Source organism: Saccopteryx bilineata, chromosome 2 (assembly GCF_036850765.1).
Source record: "Saccopteryx bilineata isolate mSacBil1 chromosome 2, mSacBil1_pri_phased_curated, whole genome shotgun sequence".
In the NCBI taxonomy this organism is placed as follows: Eukaryota; Metazoa; Chordata; class Mammalia; order Chiroptera; family Emballonuridae; genus Saccopteryx; species Saccopteryx bilineata.
This window is the reverse complement of record NC_089491.1, coordinates 24,472,910-24,493,970: the sequence shown is the minus strand read 5'-3', so window position 1 is coordinate 24,493,970 and position 21,061 is coordinate 24,472,910. Positions and strand designations below refer to the sequence as shown.

The 21,061-nt window shown below is 47.1% G+C and overlaps 1 protein-coding gene across 1 annotated transcript; it reads right to left on the bottom strand.

Moving 5' to 3' along the window:
* Positions 1 to 1,641: 1,641 nt before the first annotated feature.
* C2H9orf152 (chromosome 2 C9orf152 homolog) lies at positions 1,642 to 7,692 on the bottom strand. Its single transcript, XM_066254676.1, has 2 exons — positions 7,500 to 7,692; positions 1,642 to 3,456 (listed from the first exon to the last, which is right to left on the bottom strand). The coding sequence occupies exons 1-2, from the start codon at positions 7,690 to 7,692 to the stop codon at positions 2,933 to 2,935; spliced, it is 717 nt and encodes a 238-aa protein (XP_066110773.1). The 3' UTR covers positions 1,642 to 2,932.
* Between the last annotated feature and the right edge of the window lie 13,369 nt (positions 7,693 to 21,061).

Below are 21,061 nucleotides of genomic sequence, written 5' to 3'. Positions count from 1 at the left end.
AGCCCGGGAGAGAAAATCAGAGTTTGGGGTAGAGTGACAGCCCAAGTGTAATCTGAGCCCTTTGTCCCAGCAGGGGTTTGAAAGCCCAAGGGTTGGTGAAAGTATGTATGTGTGCTTGAGACACAGACAGATGGTTCCGGTCCAACGCTCCTGGCAGGGCGGCCTTGTGGGAAGGGAGGGGGAGGATTGCCAACCAGCCTCCCCTTGTCTCCTTTCTCTCCGAGCTCCACCTCAGTGAACAGTCAATCAGCAGCCCAGCCCAGGCCAGGGCTGACCCAGTCCTGGGGACAGGCAGACCTGCAGGGCAAAGGCACTCTCAGCCTGCTCTGACCCACTTGACCGTGACCTGGCCTGCCCCTGGTTGAAAACTTTCCCCCATCTGGCATTTCTTCTTGGACTTGACTCTTAAAATCAGAGTGGAGAAGAAACAACCCCAGACTGAAGAATATGGACTCTGGGAAACCCTTCCCCCCTTCCTTGGTGGAAGGTTTGTGATTAGGGGAGTAAACTGCAACATCTCCAACTATCTCTTGCCTCTTGAGGTCTGTGAGTTCACACCGCCTGCCTCTTCCTTGTCCTGGTCGCTCCCCTTCAGTTCCCTTTGCTGCCCCCTCCTCCATCTACCCCACCTCTTCTAAACAGTAAGAATCATAAAAACCCTTACAGATTCTTTCATGAAGCGAACTGGGCGTTCTCGGGACGCATTCAGACCCTGTCTTCTCCTCCACCCTGCATCCCTGGGCTCAGCTTTTCTCATTCTTTTGATGACACATTCTTCAGTCCGGCCCAGAACTCCAGTCTCGCTGACCCACTTGCCTAGTTGGTATCTCTATTTGTGTGTCTCCTGAGTGTCTCAAACTCTGTCTCCTTCCGACTGAACTCAAGGCTTTCCTTCAGTAAATCCTACCTAGTCTATCTCCAAAGTATGTATCACATGTATTCGCTTTTTCTCCATCTCTCTGCTTCCACTCTTGCTGGAGATAACCACACCTGTCCTACTTGAGCTTGCTGTGGCCTTTTCCCCCGACACTGCCTCTCAAGGTCCCTCTCAACTCATTGTCCATAGAACAACCAAAGTAACCCGGTTAGACCGCAAATCAAATCATTTTAGTCTCGCATCTAAGTCCCTTAGTGGCTACTTAGTGTGTTCCTCGTGAAATCTGGTCCTGTTCTCCAGCTGGCCCCACTCCACCTGTGCTGCTCACCCAGAATTCCACTGCTCCTCTCCTCTAGGCACATGGGGTGATTGCACTTTCTCATTTGTACCCTGCAGGTGGGGATACGACCGTGTGGCTGGCTTTGGCCGATGAAATGTGAGTAAAAGGGATGAAAGGCAGTACATGACTGTTAGTGCATCTTCTCTTCTCCCGTGACAGTGATAGGGGCAACCAGTATTGATGTGGCCTGCAGTACTGGTAATAGATGCGGGACAGCTGCCCTGGGAGTTTGCCCACACCCATGGTAGACTTTTCATGAGTGAACAAAAAAGCTCCTGGTATGAGAATTGGGGGCTGTTTGTTACTGCAGCAAAGTCTAGTCTAACCTGACTGATACAGTATAGAAAAGGAGGTTAGTGTGGGAATCCTTTGTAAAACAAAATCATAGGACACAATTTTTTTTTTCAGAAAATGTTCTTGTTTTTCATTAGCTATAAAAAAAATTAACAACTGGCTCTTATTAATTATTCACAAAAGGAATCACAATGAATCTCCACATTGGAGTGCATTTCTGGGTGGCCCAAGGAGCAGGCACATAAGTGTTTTTGACAGGTAATGACAATCCTGGTTAACAACCCTGTCTGTGGTTGGGGAGACTGCACTGTGGCGGGGGAGAAAGATGTGGCTGAACCTGTGCAGTGAGAGGATCGATATGAGGAGAAGGCACTTTAGATGTGTTTAAATGTCATTACTAAAGTTAAACGTTAACCGGGAAAAGACATACTTTTATCTGCCATCACACCGCAGTAACAGCTGCTCCACTTTGTCTGAGGTTTGAAGTATCCCAGGAAGGGTCTGAGTGATCCAACGGACTGAAAAGGAAGCAGTTTGTGGGAAACACCTGTTTCAAGCAGGAGCATTTCTTTGGCTCCTTCTGCTCAGGCTCCGATTGCCACAGATCTTCAATGATTGGAGAGGGGGAGAGGGAGGGAGGGAACAGAGAGAGAAGACAAAGAGAAGAGTAGAAGGGAAGGAAAGAAGAAGGGAAGGAGGGAGGTAGAGAAGGAAATAAATCAGTGATGACACCAGAACCTGCAGCCTCAGTGAGAGGTAAGAGGGGACCAACCCTTCCTAAAGACCCCTTACACATACAAAATGGTGGGTGGCATTGTTCTACCCCTTTCTGCCCAGGGTGACCATACTTTGGGAAGTTCAGGTTGTAATGGTGTGGTCACTACAAGTGAACATAGTGACCTCTAAGTGAGCTGACCCTCCAGGCGGAGCCACCAGAAAAAAGGCAATTCTCAGAGCTCATCTTCTCCAGAACATGTGAGAAATCACCAGAAGATATTAGAAGCAAGGTTGCCCTTGTTCGTTGACTCCAGGGTACTGCTAAGGCTTTGCATTGGCTAGGGTCTCTATTCTGTGTTTCAAGATTCCCTGGTTTTCGGGACTAAGCAGATGTCTTACTGGACCTCCCCAAGGAATGGGCGTCCAGGGCTGTGTGGCGATGTCTTCTTATGTAAGCAGAGTGGGGCTGCACTGGCCAGACAGACTTTCATCCTGAACAGTGAGCAGGCTGCTCTGGACAACCTCCTCTCTTTTGAAGGACAAGCCCACGTGTCCACTGTGAAGTCCACTGCCCACAATCCCTACCACTGAGATAGTCCAGTTCTGCTCAGACCTAGAGGCCCTCATTGTGATTCTGCCTCCTGGCTTCTTTGATGAGACCGCAGATGGCCTCAAGGTTGGGACATCTGGTTGAGTAGAAGACTTCAGGCTGGGCCATATAAGCCCAGGTTCCGAGCAGCTTGGGAGATCCTGGGAGTTTTCCTCTGGGGAAATGGATAGTGAGCTGGTTTTCCAGGCCTAGGCGTGTTCTTCATGGAAGAAGCGTGCCGAATGCCATTGCTTATGCCGGATCCCACCACCTTTGTTTGGGTGTTGCCCACCTGACGTTCGTGCTGGGCTGCCTCTGGCATCATGGTCCCTTGCTGAGTCATCTGCTCGTGTTCAAGCAAACCAGGGTCTTTTTCCTGAGGAAGCCTTTGCTCAGACCCCATGAACGTGCCCTTGTGTTTTACTTGACAGGGTTCCTGGTGGACGGCTTGGACCGAGCAGTGCATCTGTAAGTGTGTGTGCCATGGGGACCCGGGGACCTGCAGATAGCCTCGGTCAGCCTCCTCCAGTGTCCCCGCTGCCTCGGGGTCCCCCTTGTCCAGGGACAGTGAAGACCTCCTCTCCTTGTTAATCCAAACAGCACTGACCATGGGTTCAGCAGGAGTAGTAGTGATCCCTCCTGAGAAAGCAAAGCACAAGCAGGGTCACTGCTGGAAAGGATCGTGGGCAGCTCATTAGACAAGGCTCTGCCCCAAACATCACAGAGGCCAGGTAGCCAGTATGTTGCGTGTGTATGCACGTATATACACAAACTCACACATGATCCCACTCACGTATGCTCACACACGTGCAGTCTCTCTCAACCTCACACACTCACATACATCCATGAAAGCTGTCTGTCTCTCTTTCTCCCTCTCATACACAATTATTCATTCATGCACCAACTATTTATTGAGCACTTATTATGTGCCAGGTATTACATATTCTAGGTCTTGATAATATAGTAGTGAACATTGAGACAACATCCATATGTTTATGATGTGTCCTGGCAGGCTAGAAAAACAACAAGCAAATGAATATAGTAGAATTTCAGGTGGTAACCAACGCTATGAAGAAAAACTGCAGCATCATAGAGTTCAATAATAGGCCTCAGTTTTTGACGCATAGAGAGGGTTCATGGAAGTTCCTAGGTCCTTCCACGAACCTAGGAAGAGCTAAGGAACTAGCATTTCAGGCAAAAGGAATGTCAAGGAGCAAAGGCACGCATGCGGTCACCCATGTCAAGATGCACCAGTGCTCACCAGTGGAAAAGACAACTTGGGGGGCTGAGTGTTCCGGGTGCTGAACCTGGCTTTGCCACTCATTGCAGAGGAGGGAGGAACCACGTTTTGAAGCGGCTCCTTTTGGAGGACTGGCCCTGTCCTTCCATCCCACAGACTCTGTTCTGGGAATGAACACATTTGAGCATCCCCTGCTTCCCTGAACCGGCTTCAGGGATGAGGATGAGGACCAGAGTCTCTCTTCTTCTTTCAGGGACATATTTTTTACCACCTTGCGGAATATGATAGTTTATTGTCAACTCTTGGTGGCAGCAGGGGTTGTGGGAATGAATGTCTGAAAGGTGTGTTCTTATAGAAAGTAGGTCTGTGACCAGCCTGGAGTTCCCTCTGAGATGTTAGAGAAGTTCCCTTGACCATTCTGGCCTTTGTCACCCGCAGGAGTTCCTATAGGTGACAAAGTGAATGGCAGCAGGGGAGCAATAGTGTTGAAGAAACCGGGTCAGAAGGAAGCCCCTGGGCTTCAGAACCCAGGAGAAACAAGACCAGTGCAGAATCTCTGCCATGTGAGCCCCGTCAACGCTGATTCCAGAGGGAAGACGGAAGATGTGTTCCGGCTTCCGTACTTGCACTGCTATTTCCCCAGTGTAACAAGCGTGAAAACCTTGACAGTGTTCACAATGCTCTGCACTGATTCGAGAGCCAAGGAGGATGGGGACAGGATGCTTCCTTAATTCTCCATCCTTGGGTCCACTTGCCAGAAGACACAGGTTGGGGAAGGGGCATTTTGAGCTCTTCCCCGCTTTCCCTCTTCAGCTGGGCGGAGGGATGGGATGGAGGTCTGAGCAGAGGGGCTGCTGGCAGTGCTGTTGGGAATGTTAGGTGACACGTACCCGAGAACCGTGCGAGCGCTCGTCCCCAGAGCCTTCTTCATGAGACGAGTCACACACTGCCTGCATGTGACAAAAGCATATGCCTTTTTGGATCCCACCACTGGGGCACAGGGCCTTCCTGGACGCCAGCCCATGGCTCCACGGTGCCCTTATGTTGCAGCAGGGCAATTATGCTGCTCCTTGGAGCCGAATTTCTAGACTCTACATCCATCCCGTAACACTAAGTCAGGATGAAGAAAGCTAACTCAAGGGTCCTTCCTGCCCTGAACCAACTCCCAGTAAGTACACCTGCCCTTCCAGACACAACCCAATGTCGGGAGACAGTGAAGCGTCGTTTTAAGAGGAGCTGGTCTTGGGGTCACCGTATCAGTAGTCACTCTCTCTTCCTGGGTTCCTGTGTACTGAACACAGAGGATCACTATCTTCTAAATTTTTTCTACTCATGTGGCTTCATAACATTACTATCTCCTATTTTTTTCTGCCATTTAAAAAATATGTAATTGTGGCAAAACACACATAATATAAAAGTTCACACCATTGGAAAGGTACAATTCAGGAGTGTCAAGCAGGCAGCTGATCTCCGGACCTTTCTCCCCTTCCCACGCTGGACTCTGGACCCGTTAAACCGCAGCTCTCTGCTCCCCCCACCCCCGCTCCTGGCAACCAGCACCCTACTTTCTGTCTACGAACTTGACTATTCCGGGGGCTCCCACAAGGGGCACCACTCAGCATTTGCCTTTTTGTGACTGGCTTATTTCACTGGGCACAGTGTCCTCAGAGGTCGGCCAGGGCCGTCCCAGGTCCAGCTCGTGTCCGAGCGCCCCTCCTCTCTAAGGCTGTTCTGCTCCCCTCCTGCCGTTCTGCCTGCTCTCTGTCTCCCCCAGCTTCCCTTCTGTGGCTTGTCCCGTAAGTGATAGAATACTCCAGAACTCTAACTTTCACTCCAGCCTCTGATCAGTTTACACACTGACCTGCCACAATTGTACCCATGCCCACAACTTCAACTACGACCCCAAATCTCTATCTCCAGCCCCACTTTCCCCCCTGAGATCCAGGCTGGTTGGAAGTCCTATAGACAACTGTCTCAAATGCAGCACAGTCCCACACAGATTTCTTTCTCCCTACCCAGTGACTTTTCCTTCTGTATGCCTTATCTCAACGAATGCTACCCCACCATCTACCTTCTTGCTAAAATATAGGCAAGATGGCTTTTTTTTTTTTTTTTTGGTCTGCCTAGCATCATATGCACATTATTTCTGTAAATGTTCCCTGATGTCTGCCTGGAGGAGGGGGCTCTGAGTTGCAGAATGCAGGAGGAAGGGCCAGCCGGAAGAGGTAAGGGCAGGGGATGGTGAATTCCATGGGGCACGTTGACTTCAGGCTGTCCTTGGCACATGGATAGGTGAGTCTGCATTGCAGGTGTTTAGTTAAGCATGGTGCTTTCATTTGGTAGTGGTTTAATTTAGTAAATGTTTGCTGAATGAATGAAGGAATGAACACCCTTGAGGAGGGGATAGGGCTTTGGGAACCTTCCAGTTTAAGCCCCGCAGAGATGGGTTATTTGGCTGTGACAGTTCAGTTCAAATGGATCCCAGGGGTTGGCAACAGCCCCAGTAATGGGAGATGGTTGCCTTCAGCTCAGAAGTGCCACGTTTGTCTCCAAAAGACAGCACACTTCCTGCCCAGGATGGCGAGCTCCCTCTGGCTCCTGATTTCTTCCAGCCTGGCCGACTGCAGGTTGGGTCACTGAGTGAGTCCTGAACTGTACAACTAACCATAGAAATTCCCAGGCACAGCCTTGATCTTTCTGGGGACCTTCCCCCCCCCCCCCCCCCCCGCCCTTGATGGTTTCTCTGTTAGAAGTTGAAGGGCGGGATGTTGACAATCGCTTTATTTCTGTGCCCTGTGTTCCTAACTTCCTCCTGCAATAAAATCTGAGTTCCCAAAGGGAACCGGCTTCTCCCCTTGAAGAGGGGGCTCTGTGCCTCGTCGACCCTTCCTGGCTGCTGCGTGAGGCTGTGAGGAGCAGGCTCCCCGATCCAGGGCACCTCCTGGGACTCTGAGCCCCGTGTGTCCTCTGGCCAGTGCCCAGGCTGTTGGGAATGCCACGTCTTCTCTCTCGCGAGCCAGTTTCTTGGATTTGCAGGAGGTGCTTGGGCGAGACCTAGCCAGGAAGCAGAGCTCCCTTCTCCCCACCTGGCCTAGCAGGGGGCCAGCCCCAGTGCACCAGGCAGACCAGTCCAGCAAGATCAGAACATAAACAGAGGCCAGGGTCCAGCAGGATGCTGGCCAGGTGCCTGGTAGAGGCCCCTGGCTCAGTCGGTGTGTGTGGGGGGGGGCCTGAGCCCAGCAGAGCTGCCCTGAACTAGCCTCTCTGCTCTGGCTCTGACTCCTGGTGACCTGCATTCTAGCTCATTCCCAAGCCCCAGGAGGGCCTGCAGAGCCCTGGGCCTGCCCTGCCCTCAGCTCGGGGACCCCCCCACACCAACCCCATTCCCCACAGCCAGGCCCCCTTCCCGCCACTGCTGCTCCCAGCACCTGCCCGGCCCTACCTTTCGGGAGCACCACCAGGTGGGCCTGGGTCCTCTGCTGCTGCTTCAGGCCCTTGTACTGGGCTCGCAGGAGCTGGATGCTGAGTGGGGGCCCTTTCCCCAGGACCTGAGTCCGGGAGCCCTCAGCCATGAGGCTGGACCCCTGCTGCCAGAAGTGGGCGGGGCACAGGCAGAGGCAGGGAGGTCCTCTCATCAGATCCGGGAGGAAAGCAAACAGAGGGCTGGGGCCGGAGGGGGTGGAGGAGTGGAGGGTGGCGGGGCTGAAAGGGGGTGGGACGGACAGTGGGAAGATGCTGGGGGTGGGAGCACAAGGGAGGGAGAGGGAGATATTGGGGCGGGAAGGCAGAAGGGAATGCCCAGGGGTACCGGTGGGTGCGCAGGGGCGCCAGGTAGGGGCAGGAGTAAAGCTAAGGGCAGGATGGGGGGAGACAGACCAGTGAGGGGGTGGGAGTGTGGGGGGGAGGGGAGGCCAGGGGGAGAAGAGAAACCAGGGAGCAGGAAAGGAAAGGGTATGTGAAGAGGGAAGGAGACAGTGGAGGAAGAAGGTGATAGCGGTGTTGATGGATGAGCAGAGAGGGAGGCTGGTGGGGCCGCTGGAGGAGGAAGGGCAAGGGGGTGAGTGGGGTGGGAGATCGAAGGGCACGGGGTGATAAAGAGAAGGGCAAGCACAGCTGCTCACAGTCCTTCTGGTGCCAAGAAGGCCTCGTAGGTATCCAGAGCCTTCCCTGCGGGGCCCCACAGTCTGGAATCCAGTTCTAAGCCGCGGTGCGGGCTCCCTTCTGCGGGCAGAGCTGGAGCGGACCTGGGGAACGCCGAGCGCCCGCCCCCGGCTCGCCCCTCTGGCGCTGGAACCTGGACGCGCATCAGCAAACCTGTCCGATAGGTTTGCCCTTGAAGAAAGAACTGCCTCTGCAGCCTCGGCACAGCTGCCCCTCGGGACGTGCGTGCTGTAGCCCCGTCCTAGGGAAACCCGGTGGCAAAGGCGTCCCCGAGCTCTCGGCTCAGCCCCATCACAAAACCCAACCCTGCTCTGTCCTCTCCCTTGGAGACAGCGCGCAGGGGAGCACAGGCCTCCAGCCAGCCCCACCTCGGACATCTGATGCAGTCTCTGCCGGCTCAGCGTTCTCCACAGGCATTGAGCTGGTGTTTCTCTGACCCCCAGCCTGGAGCTCCCTCACCCTCTCCTGCCAGCCCCTTCCTCTCTGCATAACACTCTCCGAACCTTAGATGTTCTGTCCTTTGCACCAGCTTCGACCTATCCTTGCTCCATTTGGACGAGCAAGTCCTTTTCTATCTCCTCCTAACACGGGGCTAGCAGCTAACCCAGATCCAGATACACCTAGGGAAGCAATGAGGGCAGAGACTGAACTTAGACGTTCTGGAGGGAAGTGGACACTCCTACCCTCCATTGCATGTGGAGGGTAAGGGGTGGGGGGGTGCATCTTCATTGGGTGGTGTGGTAGTTTGCTAGGGCCACAAAACAAAGCAAAGTAAGTCACTAGTCATTTGTGTGTCCCTGGAAATTGCTGGTCATTGGATGTGGGCGCGAGAGATGAAAGGTGCGTCTGCTTTGGGTAATGTGTTCATTTGCTGGGACTTGAAAAGGAAGTACCTGAGTCTGGTGGCTTACACAACATTATCTCCCAGTTCTGGAGGCTTGAAGGCTGAGATCAAGGTCCTAAGCTTGGGTCCATCCGGGGAATGTTAGAGAGAAGCTGCCCCAGGCCTGTCTGCTGGCTTCTGGTGGTTTGCTGGCCACCTTTGGTGTTTGTTGCTTGGCTTGTCGAAGCCTCACCTGATCTCTGCCTTTGCATTCACCTGGTGTTCTCCCTGCGTGCACGGCTCTGCGTCAGAGTTTCCCCTTTTTATAAGGAGAGACAGCAGTCACGTTGGGTTAGGGCCCACTAATAACCTCATCTTCATTCAATTAATTATATCTGCAATGACTCTATTTCCAAATAGGGTCACATAGTAAGGTACTGGAATTAGGGCTGCAAGATATGAATTTCAGGGGACACAGTTTACCCCATGCCGGGTAGGGGAATGGTAGTCCCTTTCAGGGAGATGGCACAGGAGAGGAGCAGAGCGGACGGAGGGAGCAGAGGAAGGAGGGCTTTCTTTGTTCTGTATGTTATGTTAGAAATGCCTATGGTCCTCGGGTCATCAGGAAGGAGTTAGACGGTTGGTAGAGAAATGTAACTGTCATCATTTATTTCATTTGTGAAAGTGATACAGTTCATTATTGAGAAAGTTTTATCATTAGAGAGTCAGGCATACCTAGAATTGACAGATGGTTCAAAGTCACTCTTTATTTCTCCCGGTCAGTCTCCCCATTAGCTTATCCAAGTCCATGGTTGATGGTGGAAGAGAGGCTTCCTCTGTGCTGTCCTGCTCTCTTCTTCCTCTTCTCTTGCCCCAGCGTCTAACTTCATTCTCTTGGCATCTGGTCCATCATTAAGATCAAAGTATTGAAAGAAGGGACGAATGGGCTAGGCTGGTGAATTTCTACAAGACTACTTCTCAACATAACTTTTGTGCTACTATGTTATATTTATTTATTTATTTATTTATTTATTTATTTATTTATTTATTTATTGTATTTTTCTGAAGCTGGAAATGGGGAGGCAGTCAGACAGACTCTCACATGAGCCCAACTGGGATCCACCCGGCATACCCACCAGGGGGCGATGCTCTGCCCATCTGGGGCGTCGCTCTGTTGCGACCAGAGCCATTCTAAAGCGCCTGAGGCAGAGGCCTTGGAGCCATCCCCAGCGCCCGGGCCATCTTTGCTCCAATGGAGCCTTGGCTGCGGGAGGGGAAGAGAGAGACAGAGAGGAAGGAGAGGGGGAGGGGTGGAGAAGCAGATGGGCGCTTCTCCTGTGTGCCCTGGCCGGGAATTGAACCCGGGACTTCCGCACTCCAGACCGACGCTCTAGCACTGAGCCAACTGGCCAAGGCCTACTATGTTATTTTTAAAAAGCCTTACTCTTTTCCCCACCTTGTGAAGACCTTCTCAGTGTTCCTGGCTTGCGTTGGGTATGGCTCCATCTGTGACATGGGTGTGCAGTCCCGGAAGAGGGTTCCGGAGGTAAAAATGCCCACCTTACCTCACAAGAATAGAAGTCTGCAGCCCATGGGTGGCAGCAGGGGTCTTAGAACTGAATGAAACTTCCAATTTAGGAGGACAATTCAAGATAGCAAGCTCTGGAGAGACCAGTATGTAGGGGCAGGCAGAAGGAAGAAGGTGATGTTGAAAACTGAATAAAAGAGATCAGGATGGGAGGAGAAGAGACAGTAAAGAGGGCACTGCAGCCCATGAGAAAGGGAAGGGATGTCCCCAGTGATGCAGGGTGGCCAAAACGGGGAGATAGAATCTCCCGATCTCCCCGCCCGCCGACAGACTAGCCCCTGAGAAGCGAATGCAGAGGCTGGTTTTCCGTCTGGATACACATTCTAACCCCCTTGGGAGTTTTCAAGGAAACACCAGTGCTTGAGTGCCTCCTCCAAACAATCTGACTTAACTAGTCCGGGGAGTGTCCGGAGATTGGCATATCTCTAAAGTCCTCCACTGCTCTAGAGAGCCATAGGCCCGGTGTGTGGAGTCCCGGGTCTCTGGTTAAGAGACCAGTGGTGGAAGATGGCCCACGTGCCTTCATCCTTGTGTGATGGTGGCTCTCTTTATCATGAGCAGAAGGCAAGAGCGGCCCCTCCATGCTGGTCCAGCTGCACCTGCCATAAAATTGGACTTGATTTCTATTGTGTTTTGTCAGTCTTCACCTTTAAGTATTAATGATTGTCTTTGTGTGTGCATCTTTGTATCTACTTCAGTAAAAAGTAGGAGGGGGAAATCAATTGACAGTTGCATGCTGCTTTGAAGCTTAAGTACCTTTTTTACTTCATAGGGTTTCTCTCTCTCTTTTAACACCCAAATCTTCAAGCTGTTCGAAATTGACTCTGTGTTAGCGTGTTAGGTATAAGGCAAGGATGTAGCTATTTTTTCCTTCAAAGAATTGCCCAATTGTCACAAGACCACTGGTTGTCTAAACTACCCTTTCTATATGATTAAACAATAGTAATAGTGTAAGAAAAAAATGGCAACTGTATCCCATTCCAGGGAGTCTTCAGAAATAAATGAACAATAGGATTGAGTCTGGAGCCCTTCCTGGAAAATGATGTTTAAGGCCACCAAAAGGGCGTCGTTTATTCTTTAGGTAGACTCACCAGGGGAGTGAGAAACGAGCTGTATGTTTGCTCAAGGTTCAAGATACCTGAGTAGGGATGAGAGGCTCTGCTATTTGAGGAAATGTTTCCTTTTCCTATATGTGTTTAAGTGGTGCTGAAGCTGAAAATTAAAGTCTGTGGTTGAGAGAGAAGCCCGCGCTTAACCTAACAGGTCTGCTAACGGGTCCTGCAGCTCTCGCGGAAGAAGCCGATAGGAAAGGAAATTAGACTTGGAGGATACAGGTTCGTACCCGTCCGAAAGAGTCAGCTATTTTACAAGACTTGGGCAGCAAGGAGTCACTTATCATGGGGGCCCCACTCCCAGAAAGAATCACTCCAACTGGAGGCACTGTGACCTCAGGGCCAGCCCCTGGTGAGTGGAGATTCAGAGACTTGAAGAAGGCAGCGTAAGGAATGGTCAGAAAGCCAAAGGCCAGGAGAGCTGGGTCCCCAGTGGGAATGGGACAGGAGAGAATCCTGGCCTGGTGGAAGACTTTCAAGACTTTTTTTTTCCACTGGAGACTCCAAGGAAAGCTTAAGTTGCCCTGATCCCCTCTGTCCCTAGTACCTCCCAGTCACTAACCCACTTTCTGTTTCTGTGGATTTGCCTCTTCTGGGGACTTTCTATAAATGGAACCATACAATATGTAGTATTTTATACCTGGCTTCTTTCACTCAGTGTCGTGTTTTCAAAGTTCACTGAGATAGCATAGATTGTACTTCATTCCCTTTTATGGTCGGACAATATTCCATTATGCAAAAATATCTGTTGTTCTATTCCTCTGCTGATGGACATTTTGGCTATTGTGAATAGCATTATTGTGAATAGTGCCGCTCTGAGTATCCGTGCGCAGGTTTTTGTCTGAATACCTGTTGTCAGTTCTTTTGGGTACTCTGCCTAGGAGTAGAATTGCTGAGTCATGTACATTCTTTTTTTTTTTTTTTTTTTTTTTAAATGCTGTTTGAATTGCACAATTTTCTTGATGATATTAAAAGATTTCTGTGTCTTATGCTCTGGCTTTTCTGCAGACATGCCAAGAACTCTGTCCTGCAGTAGGCTGGCCTTTGCATATTAGTTAGTACATGTGTTTGGGGGGTTTGTGGAAAGGGGAATAATACTTTATCATTTTTTACTGTGTAATGACAAAATCCTTCACAGGCAAAAAAACCAAGATTTTGAGAAGGAAGGATACCTTCTGACCTTTTAATGCTCTTTTCCCAACACTACTGTTTCAAATACATTAAAAGTCCAGCCTGACCAGGAGGTGGCGCAGTGGGTAGAGCATTGGACTGGGATGCAGAGGACCCAGGTTCGAGACCCCGAGGTCGCCAGCTTGAGCGCGGGCTCATTTCGTTTGAGCAAAAAGCTCACCAGCTTGGACCCAAGGTCACTGGCTCGAGCAAGGGGTTACTCGGTCTGCTGAAGGCCCACGGTCAAGGCACATATGAGAAAGCAATCAATGAACAACTAAGGTGTCGCAACGAAAAACTGATTATTATTATTATTTTTTAAAAATATTTTATTTATTGATTTTTTTTAGAGAGAGAGGAGTGAGAGAGAGAGACAGAGAGAGAGAGAAGGGGGAGGAGCAGGAAGCATCAACTCCCATATGTGCCTTGACCAGGCAAGCCCAAGGTTTCGAACCGGCGACCTCAGTGTTCCAGGTCGACGCTTTATCCCACTGCGCCACCACAGGTCAGGCCAAAAACTGATTATTGATGCTTCTCATCTCTCTGTACCTGTCTGTCTGTCCCTGTCTATCCCGCTCTCTGACTCTCTCTCTGTCCCTGTAAAAAAAAAAAAAAAAGTCCATTGTGAAAAATGCATAGCAGTTCTCACAAATTTGCTTTACTGTGTGTGGTCCATAAGAATCATTACATAGCCCTGGCTGGTTGGCTCAGTGGTAGAGCGTCGGCCCGGTGTGCAGAGGTCCCGGGTTTGATTCCCGGCCAGGGCACACAAGAGAAGCGCCCATCTGCTTCTCCACCCCTCCCGCTCTCCTTCCTCTCTGTCTCTCTCTTTCCCTCCCGCAGCCGAGGCTCCATTGGAGCAAAGATGGCCCGGGCGCTGGGGATGGCTCCTTGGCCTCTGCCCCAGGTGCTAGAGTGGCTCTGGTTGCAACAAAGCAATGCCCCGGAGGGGCAGAGCATCGCCCCCTGATGGGCAGAGCGTCGCCCCCTGGTGGGCATGCCAGGTGGATCCCGGTCGGGCGCATGCAGGAGTCTGACTGTCTCTCCTCGTTTCTAGCTTCAGAAAAATACAAAAAAAAAAAAAAAAAAAGAATCATTACATATGGAATTGCTACTTTATGTAATAATTCTATAAAATCATTAAATGAATTTAGAGGCAGTGCAGTGATTTTGCACCTAGATACATGGGTTTGAATCCTGGTTCTACCACTTTATAGTTGTGAGATCTTGGGCAAGTTTCTTAATAGAAGAAACAGCTCTACACCTCAGTTCCTGCATCTGTTAAATGGAGCTGATAATGGCACCTGTGGAAGGGTGCAGTGTCCTTAGAACTGTGCCTGCCATGAGGTCAGTGCCATCTGAGCATATTTTGAATGTAAATTCACATATTTTTTGAAATAATTACAATACCATTATAATGAACACAATCAACAACTAAATAATAACACAAGTACAGTACTACTAAAGGGGGATCTTACCGATTTTAGTTTTGACAATGTCTACAAAAGAACATTTTTTTCTCCCAAATGAACACATGAAAGCTATTGATAGAATGACTTAATAATTAACTTCAAACACCTAAAAAGAGATACCACAAATTTTACAACAATTTTACTAACAACAAAACATAATGTACTATACTAACAGCCTGCACATTTTGTTTTAAAGTCACGATTCAATTCATTCAACATTTATTCGTTCAACAAGAACTTATTCAGCTACTGCAATGATCTGAACTCACAAATCAGTATAGAACAGTAAATTAAATGACATTCTCCTCATGGACCTTCCAGTCCAGCAGGGGGACAGAAATGAAAAGCAAGCCAACTAACTGATAAAATTAGTTAACAACATAAGCAAAAAATAATTGGGAAAAAACTTTCTAATAAATTCCCTGGTCAAATATAAATAAATTTTGGTTTAAACACATTTAAAAATGAAAAAGAAAAAAAACAATTTAATAATTGCATAATTATAATTGATGATATGAACTAGGGGAAGAGAAAAACAATAAATAAGCAAAATAATGCATATAAAGTGTTTAGGGGAGTTATTAGCCCTTCAAAAGGATGCAATAAAAGTTATCTATGATTTTTTATTGTTCCAATAATTACAATTTATCCAGTTTATTCATCTGTAAAATAAATAAATAAATAAATAAATAAATAAATAAAATTCATTATCTTAAAGTTTTCTGCCCTCTAGTGGGCACTTGGAGTCATAGCCACACAAACCACTGAGAAACAAGTTTTCTGTTTGAGCATCTCTTTAATGAGCTCTTGGGATGCCCCGCATGGTACCAGAAAGGCCCTGCAAGACTCTTGCTGCTCTACGGCCCCACATACCCATAACTTCCTTCAGAGGGCTGCTTTATGCATGATTGGTGCCACGTGACCTCACCACCCTCCCAGGGTGCCACTGATGGCTCGTCCGTGGTCTGGAAGTGGTCAGGGGTGGAAATTCTAGTAAACAGAGCTCCTCATATAAGAGAGTGATAGACCCTGTTAGTCAGCTTGCAACGTAGATCAAGACAGAGCTAATTAATCTAGAGAGTTGGAACATATTTGAATCAAGACAGAGGGGCATCAGAGTGAAGAATGCTTGCTACTTGATCAGTCAGGGCTAACTCCTGTTCCAAAGATGTTTCATTAGCCCCAGAAAGTCCAGATGGGGCTTGTGACCACTACATTTCCCCACCTTCCCAAACAGCTTTACCATAACCCTAATTTACCCCAGGAAGTTCCATTGCCAAAGAGACTAATAAAGATGCTTTGAATGAGCCATCCCATTTCATCCTTGAGAAACTGGTATTATAATGTCTATTTGAGGGGCTCGGAGAGGTTGAGTTACCTACCCAAGATCCCATAGCTAATAACTGATGGTACCGAATTGGCACCCGTGCCTTTCTGCTCTCAGACCTTGTGATATGAGACCTTCCACTAACCCATAATCCTTATCTGTGGTATCGAAACCTGAATTTAAATGAAGATATGAGATTAGATGTTATCCCACTTTTTGTTACAGCAAAACTCTCTTTCAAAAATTACCAGGTTAAACACCTTTAATTAAGTCATCAGAAAAAGTTTATTATGGGCTTTCAAGATAAGTCAACGTCTAGGAACTGATTTGATCCTTGCTCCATCAGCTCTAAGCTCTCATTTAAGCAACGCATTCTGCATCTGATCATGGGTTCCAAAGCCTTCCTGCAGCTTGGGCCCACATTCCTGGGGATCATTTTCTGTTTTAGCCAAGTCGGACGACAGCAGTCCTCAGGTGTGTAAACTAACTCAGGGGTTCTTAATCCTGACTGCTCATTCAGAAGCACTTGAGTAACTGTGTAAAGTTACATATGCTGGGGCTTCATCCCACACCAACTGCATCCAAATTAGAGCAGGAGGGGCCTGGGCATCACTACTTGCCAGGGTGCAGTCAAGACCAAGAAACACTGAACTGTTTAATTTTTTTTTTAATTTATTGATTTTAGAGAGAGAGACAGACAGAAACATCAATCTGTTTCTGTATGTGCCCTGACCGCGGATCAAACCAGCTACCTCTGTGTATCGGGATGATGCTCTAACCAACCAAGCTATCCAGCCAGGGCTCGAAACAATGAACTATTTAAGTGGTTGTTTGTCAAGCTGCCTGGTTTCGAGGAGACTGTTTTCTGTTCACACTCCCGGCAGCCTGTCGGCAGAGATGCATCAATGAGAGAGCAGTAGTGGGGGGCGGGTGAAAGAGGGGTTCCACTTCGTAGGTCTATCTTCCTAGGTTCCCCTGTTCTGGGTTCTCTGACCCGTCTTAACACAGGTGTGGCCTCTGCAGTGGGACCTGAACTCTGGGCCTGTTACACAGGTTCAGGGAAAGGGAATAGAGAGCCTAGTTTCACAGACTTTCATCCGGACTCACCTACAGATATCTGACTCATACATTTTGCCAGGCTACAAGCTTCTGTTTAGACTGTGATTATCCAACGTGCAGGCCCCTGCCCCGCTGTCCACCTACACCGTGGGCATCAGAATAACATGCTCATTTGTGCCCGAATCTAGGAATGTGCTTGACATGCTGGGGAAATTGACTGAAAGTCCTATGGTTTTCTGCTCCTATCTCTACCAGAGATTTCCACTGTACCTGTGTCTTTTGGAGAATGTTCAATTTGGCACAATTTCCTTGTTGAGTTTTCACATTTAATCTTGCCCTTTCTGGTATGCTAAAGGGCTATTTTTGTGTTTGGGAGGATATGACCACTCCAGGGTCAGTAAGACCCCAGATCTTAAAATATCAGAATAAAAAGACATGCTCAATACACTTTGAAAGACTTGGGTGGAATCCAATCCTATGTTTTATACCATGCTTAACCAATGGAAACCACTGCCACAGCCAACGAAAGAACATCCAAACCTAGAGAACGTTTTATAAGGGTTTGAGCTAAACGTTGAGGACATTCCTGGAAATAAGAGCTCAACAGATTGAGAAAATGCTCCGGAGAAAGGCAGCCTTGCAGCTTGTTTTATACATTAGCATCAAAGGAGGAGACATAAGGGGTTCCATGACATCCTTTGGTGGTAGAGTAGGAGGCAGGAGAAAGCACAGCAGGGTGAGCTCTAGGATTGGATAAAAGACAAGAGAAGCAATGCATACTTCTTTGACATTGGCTGGTACGGGATAGTTAATAATAAACATTCCGGCGCACAGAGCCGGTATGCGGGCACAGGGTAACAGGGAGGGCTTCTGTGGTCTCCTGCTCTGGCACCTGTGCTTGTGCCTTCGAGGAGCCTAGAAAAGCATATTACTCTGACATTTCAAAGGTGTGTTATCCTAGATGCACAAGAACATGAACAGGGCTCACTTAAGGTAAAGACTGGCCTTTGCGAAGGAAGCTGTAGGTCTTGGCCAGGACTCCCCGCATGGCCTGCCCAGTTAGGAATTTCTGATCAGACCCTCCTGTGTGGGTACCCTCGGTCACTGAGCTTGTCACAGCTGCCATGTGGAGCCCCTGAGCATGTCAGGTTTATTACATTGCCCTTTTCCATCCACACCGTTCATCTGAATGGTGAATCTGCACCATGCAGGCATTTTTTTGCAGGAAGTAATCTCATGCAATCAAAAGGGTTAGAGTCTCTTTTTAGTATCATTATTCAATAAACACAGTAACACTCCAGAGGTTTTGTCCCTTTTGATTAATTAGCTGGTTTCATGGATATAATTTTCTTAATCTGGCAAGGTGCAGCCCAGAGTTACACGTGTTCCCTCTGAATGACGTTATTTGACATGAATAATTCTCTCTTCCGTCTCAATGTTTTCATTAATAGCTAAAGAATCATTTAGCAAGCAATATGAAGTTGCATTTAATCGGACTTGAAGTTCAAAGTGTTTATTTGATAATAATTATCTCATTCATTTTCATAAGTCATTCAATATCCATTAATAAACAATTTATAACACCTTACCTCTAAATTTTATAGGGATAATGTTCTTATAATGCCAGTTCCCGACCGGTCTAAACTGAATCCTGTTCACAATGCCAGGTGTAGTGCCAGTGGCCGCAGCCAGACAGGTTCACACTGGGTCCAGGTAGACCACAGAAGAATTGCAGAGTCAAAAGGCCTTGGGCCGTTCCTGTTTATTGGATTTTCAGGGGTAGGTGAGCAAACAGGCAGAGGAAAACCACTTCCCACAGTGGTGGATAAGCAGTGGGTCTGCTCCTAGGGAAAGCAGCTGTGGCCTTAGAGAGTCTACATGAGGTCCACGCACTAATCATGCAAAGAGCTTGCAGCCAGGAAACCAGTGAGCAAGCCTAACCACAGCTGTTTTCCCTACAACGCTCAATACAGCCTTCATTTTCACTGTTTCTAGTTTTTAAAAATTTAAGCATTCTTCTGATATGGAACTTTTCTAGTTGTCCCTTTCAGTTTTTCTTCTCCTCTGTCATTTTACCTATTTCTATTATGATCTCAACTTGTATTCATTTCAGAGATCTAAAGCAGCGGTTCTCAACCTGTGGGTCGTGACCCCGGCGGGGGTCGAACAACCAAAACACAGGGGGAGAACCGCTGATCTAAAGGATTTTTAAAAAATGTGTAGTTGTCAGCCGAAGAAAGGAGATAATAAAAATCAGAGCAGAAATAAATGAATTAGAGAACAGAAAAACTATAGAAAAAATTAATAGAACAAGGAGCTGGTTCTTTGAAAAGATCAACAAAATTGACAAACCCTTGGCAAGACTTACCAAGGAAAAAACAGAAAGAACTCATATAAACAAAATCCAAAATGAAAGAGGAGAAATCACCACGGATACCGTAGATATACAAAGAATTATTATAGAATACTATGGAAAACTTTATGCCACTAAATTCAACAACCTAGAAGAAATGGATAAATTCCTAGAACAATACAACCTTCCTAGACTGAGTCAAGAAGAAGCAGAAAGCCTAAACAGACCTATCAGTAGAGAAGAAATAGAAAAAACCATTAAAAACCTCCCCAAAAATAAAAGTCCAGGCCCTGACGGCTATACCAGCGAATTTTATCAAAAATTCAAAGAAGACTTGGTTCCTATTCTACACAAAGTCTTCCAAAAAATTGAAGAAGCAATACTTCCAAACACATTTTATGAGGCCAACATAACCCTTATACCAAAACCAGGCAAGGATGGCACAAAAAAAGAAAACTACAGACCAATATCTCTAATGAATACAGATGCTAAAATACTAAACAAAATACTAGCAAATCGAATACAACAACATATTAAAAAAATAATACATCATGATCAAGTGGGATTCATCCCAGAATCTCAAGGATGGTTCAACATACATAAAACGGTTAACGTAATACACCATATCAACAAAACAAAGAACAAAAACCTCATGATCTTATCAATAGACGCAGAAAAGGCTTTTGATAAAATACAACACAATTTTATGTTTAAGACTCTCAACAAAATGGGTATAGAAGGAAAATATCTCAACATGATAAAGGCCATATATGATAAACCATCAGCTAACATCATATTAAATGGCACTAAACTGAAGGCTTTCCCCCTTAAATCAGGAACAAGACAGGGCTGTCCACTCTCTCCACTCTTATTTACTGTGGTACTAGAGGTTCTAGCCAGAGCAATCAGACAAGACAAAGAAATAAAAGGCATCCATATCGGAAAAGAAGAAGTAAAGGTATCACTTTTTGCTGATGACATGATCCTATACATCGAAAACCCCAAGGAATCCACAAAAAGACTACTAGAAACAATAAGCCAATACAGTAAGGTCGCAGGATACAAAATTAACATACAGAAGTCAATAGCCTTTCTATATGCCAACAATGAAACAATTGAGAACGAACTCAAAAGAATAATCCCCTTCACAATTGCAACAAAAAAAATAAAATACTTAGGAATAAACATAACAAAGAATGTAAAGGACTTATATAATGAAAACTATAAACCATTATTAAGGGAAATAGAAAAAGATATAATGAGATGGAAGAATATACCTTGTTCTTGGCTAGGAAGAATAAATATAATCAAGATGGCTATATTACCCAAAGCAATATTCAAATTTAATGCAATTCCCATCAAACTTCCAATGACGTTTTTTAAAGAAATAGAGCAAAAAATCATCAGATTTATATGGAACTATAAAAAACCCCAAATAGCCAAAGCAATCCTAAAGAAAAAGAATGAAGCTGGGGGCATTACAATACCTGACTTCAAACTATATTATAGGGCCACGACAATCAAAACAGCATGGTATTGGCAGAAAAATAGACACTCAGACCAATGGAACAGAATAGAAAGTCCAGAAATAAAACCACATATATATAGTCAAATAATTTTTGATAAAGGGGCCAACAACACACAATGGAGAAAAGAAAGCCTCTTCAATAAATGGTGCTGGGAAAACTGGAAAGCCACATGCAAAAGAATGAAACTGGACTACAGTCTCTCCCCCTGTACAAAAATTAACTCAAAATGGATCAAAGATCTAAACATAAGACCTGAAACAATTAAGTACATAGAAGAAGACATAGGTACTCAACTCATGGACCTGGGTTTTAAAGAGCATTTTATGAATTTGACTCCACAGGCAAGAGAAGTGAAGGCAAAAATTAATGAATGGGACTACATCAGACTAAGAAGTTTTTGCTCAGCAAGA

Coding starts and splice junctions, on each gene's coding strand:
- C2H9orf152 (XM_066254676.1), bottom strand. CDS start 7,692: ATGAGAGGACCTCCCTGCCTCTGCCTGTGCCCCGCCCACTTCTGGCAG. Junction 3,457..7,499: donor CCTGGTGGTGCTCCCGAAAG/GTAGGGCCGGGC, acceptor TTGCTTTCTCAG/GAGGGATCACTACTACTCCT.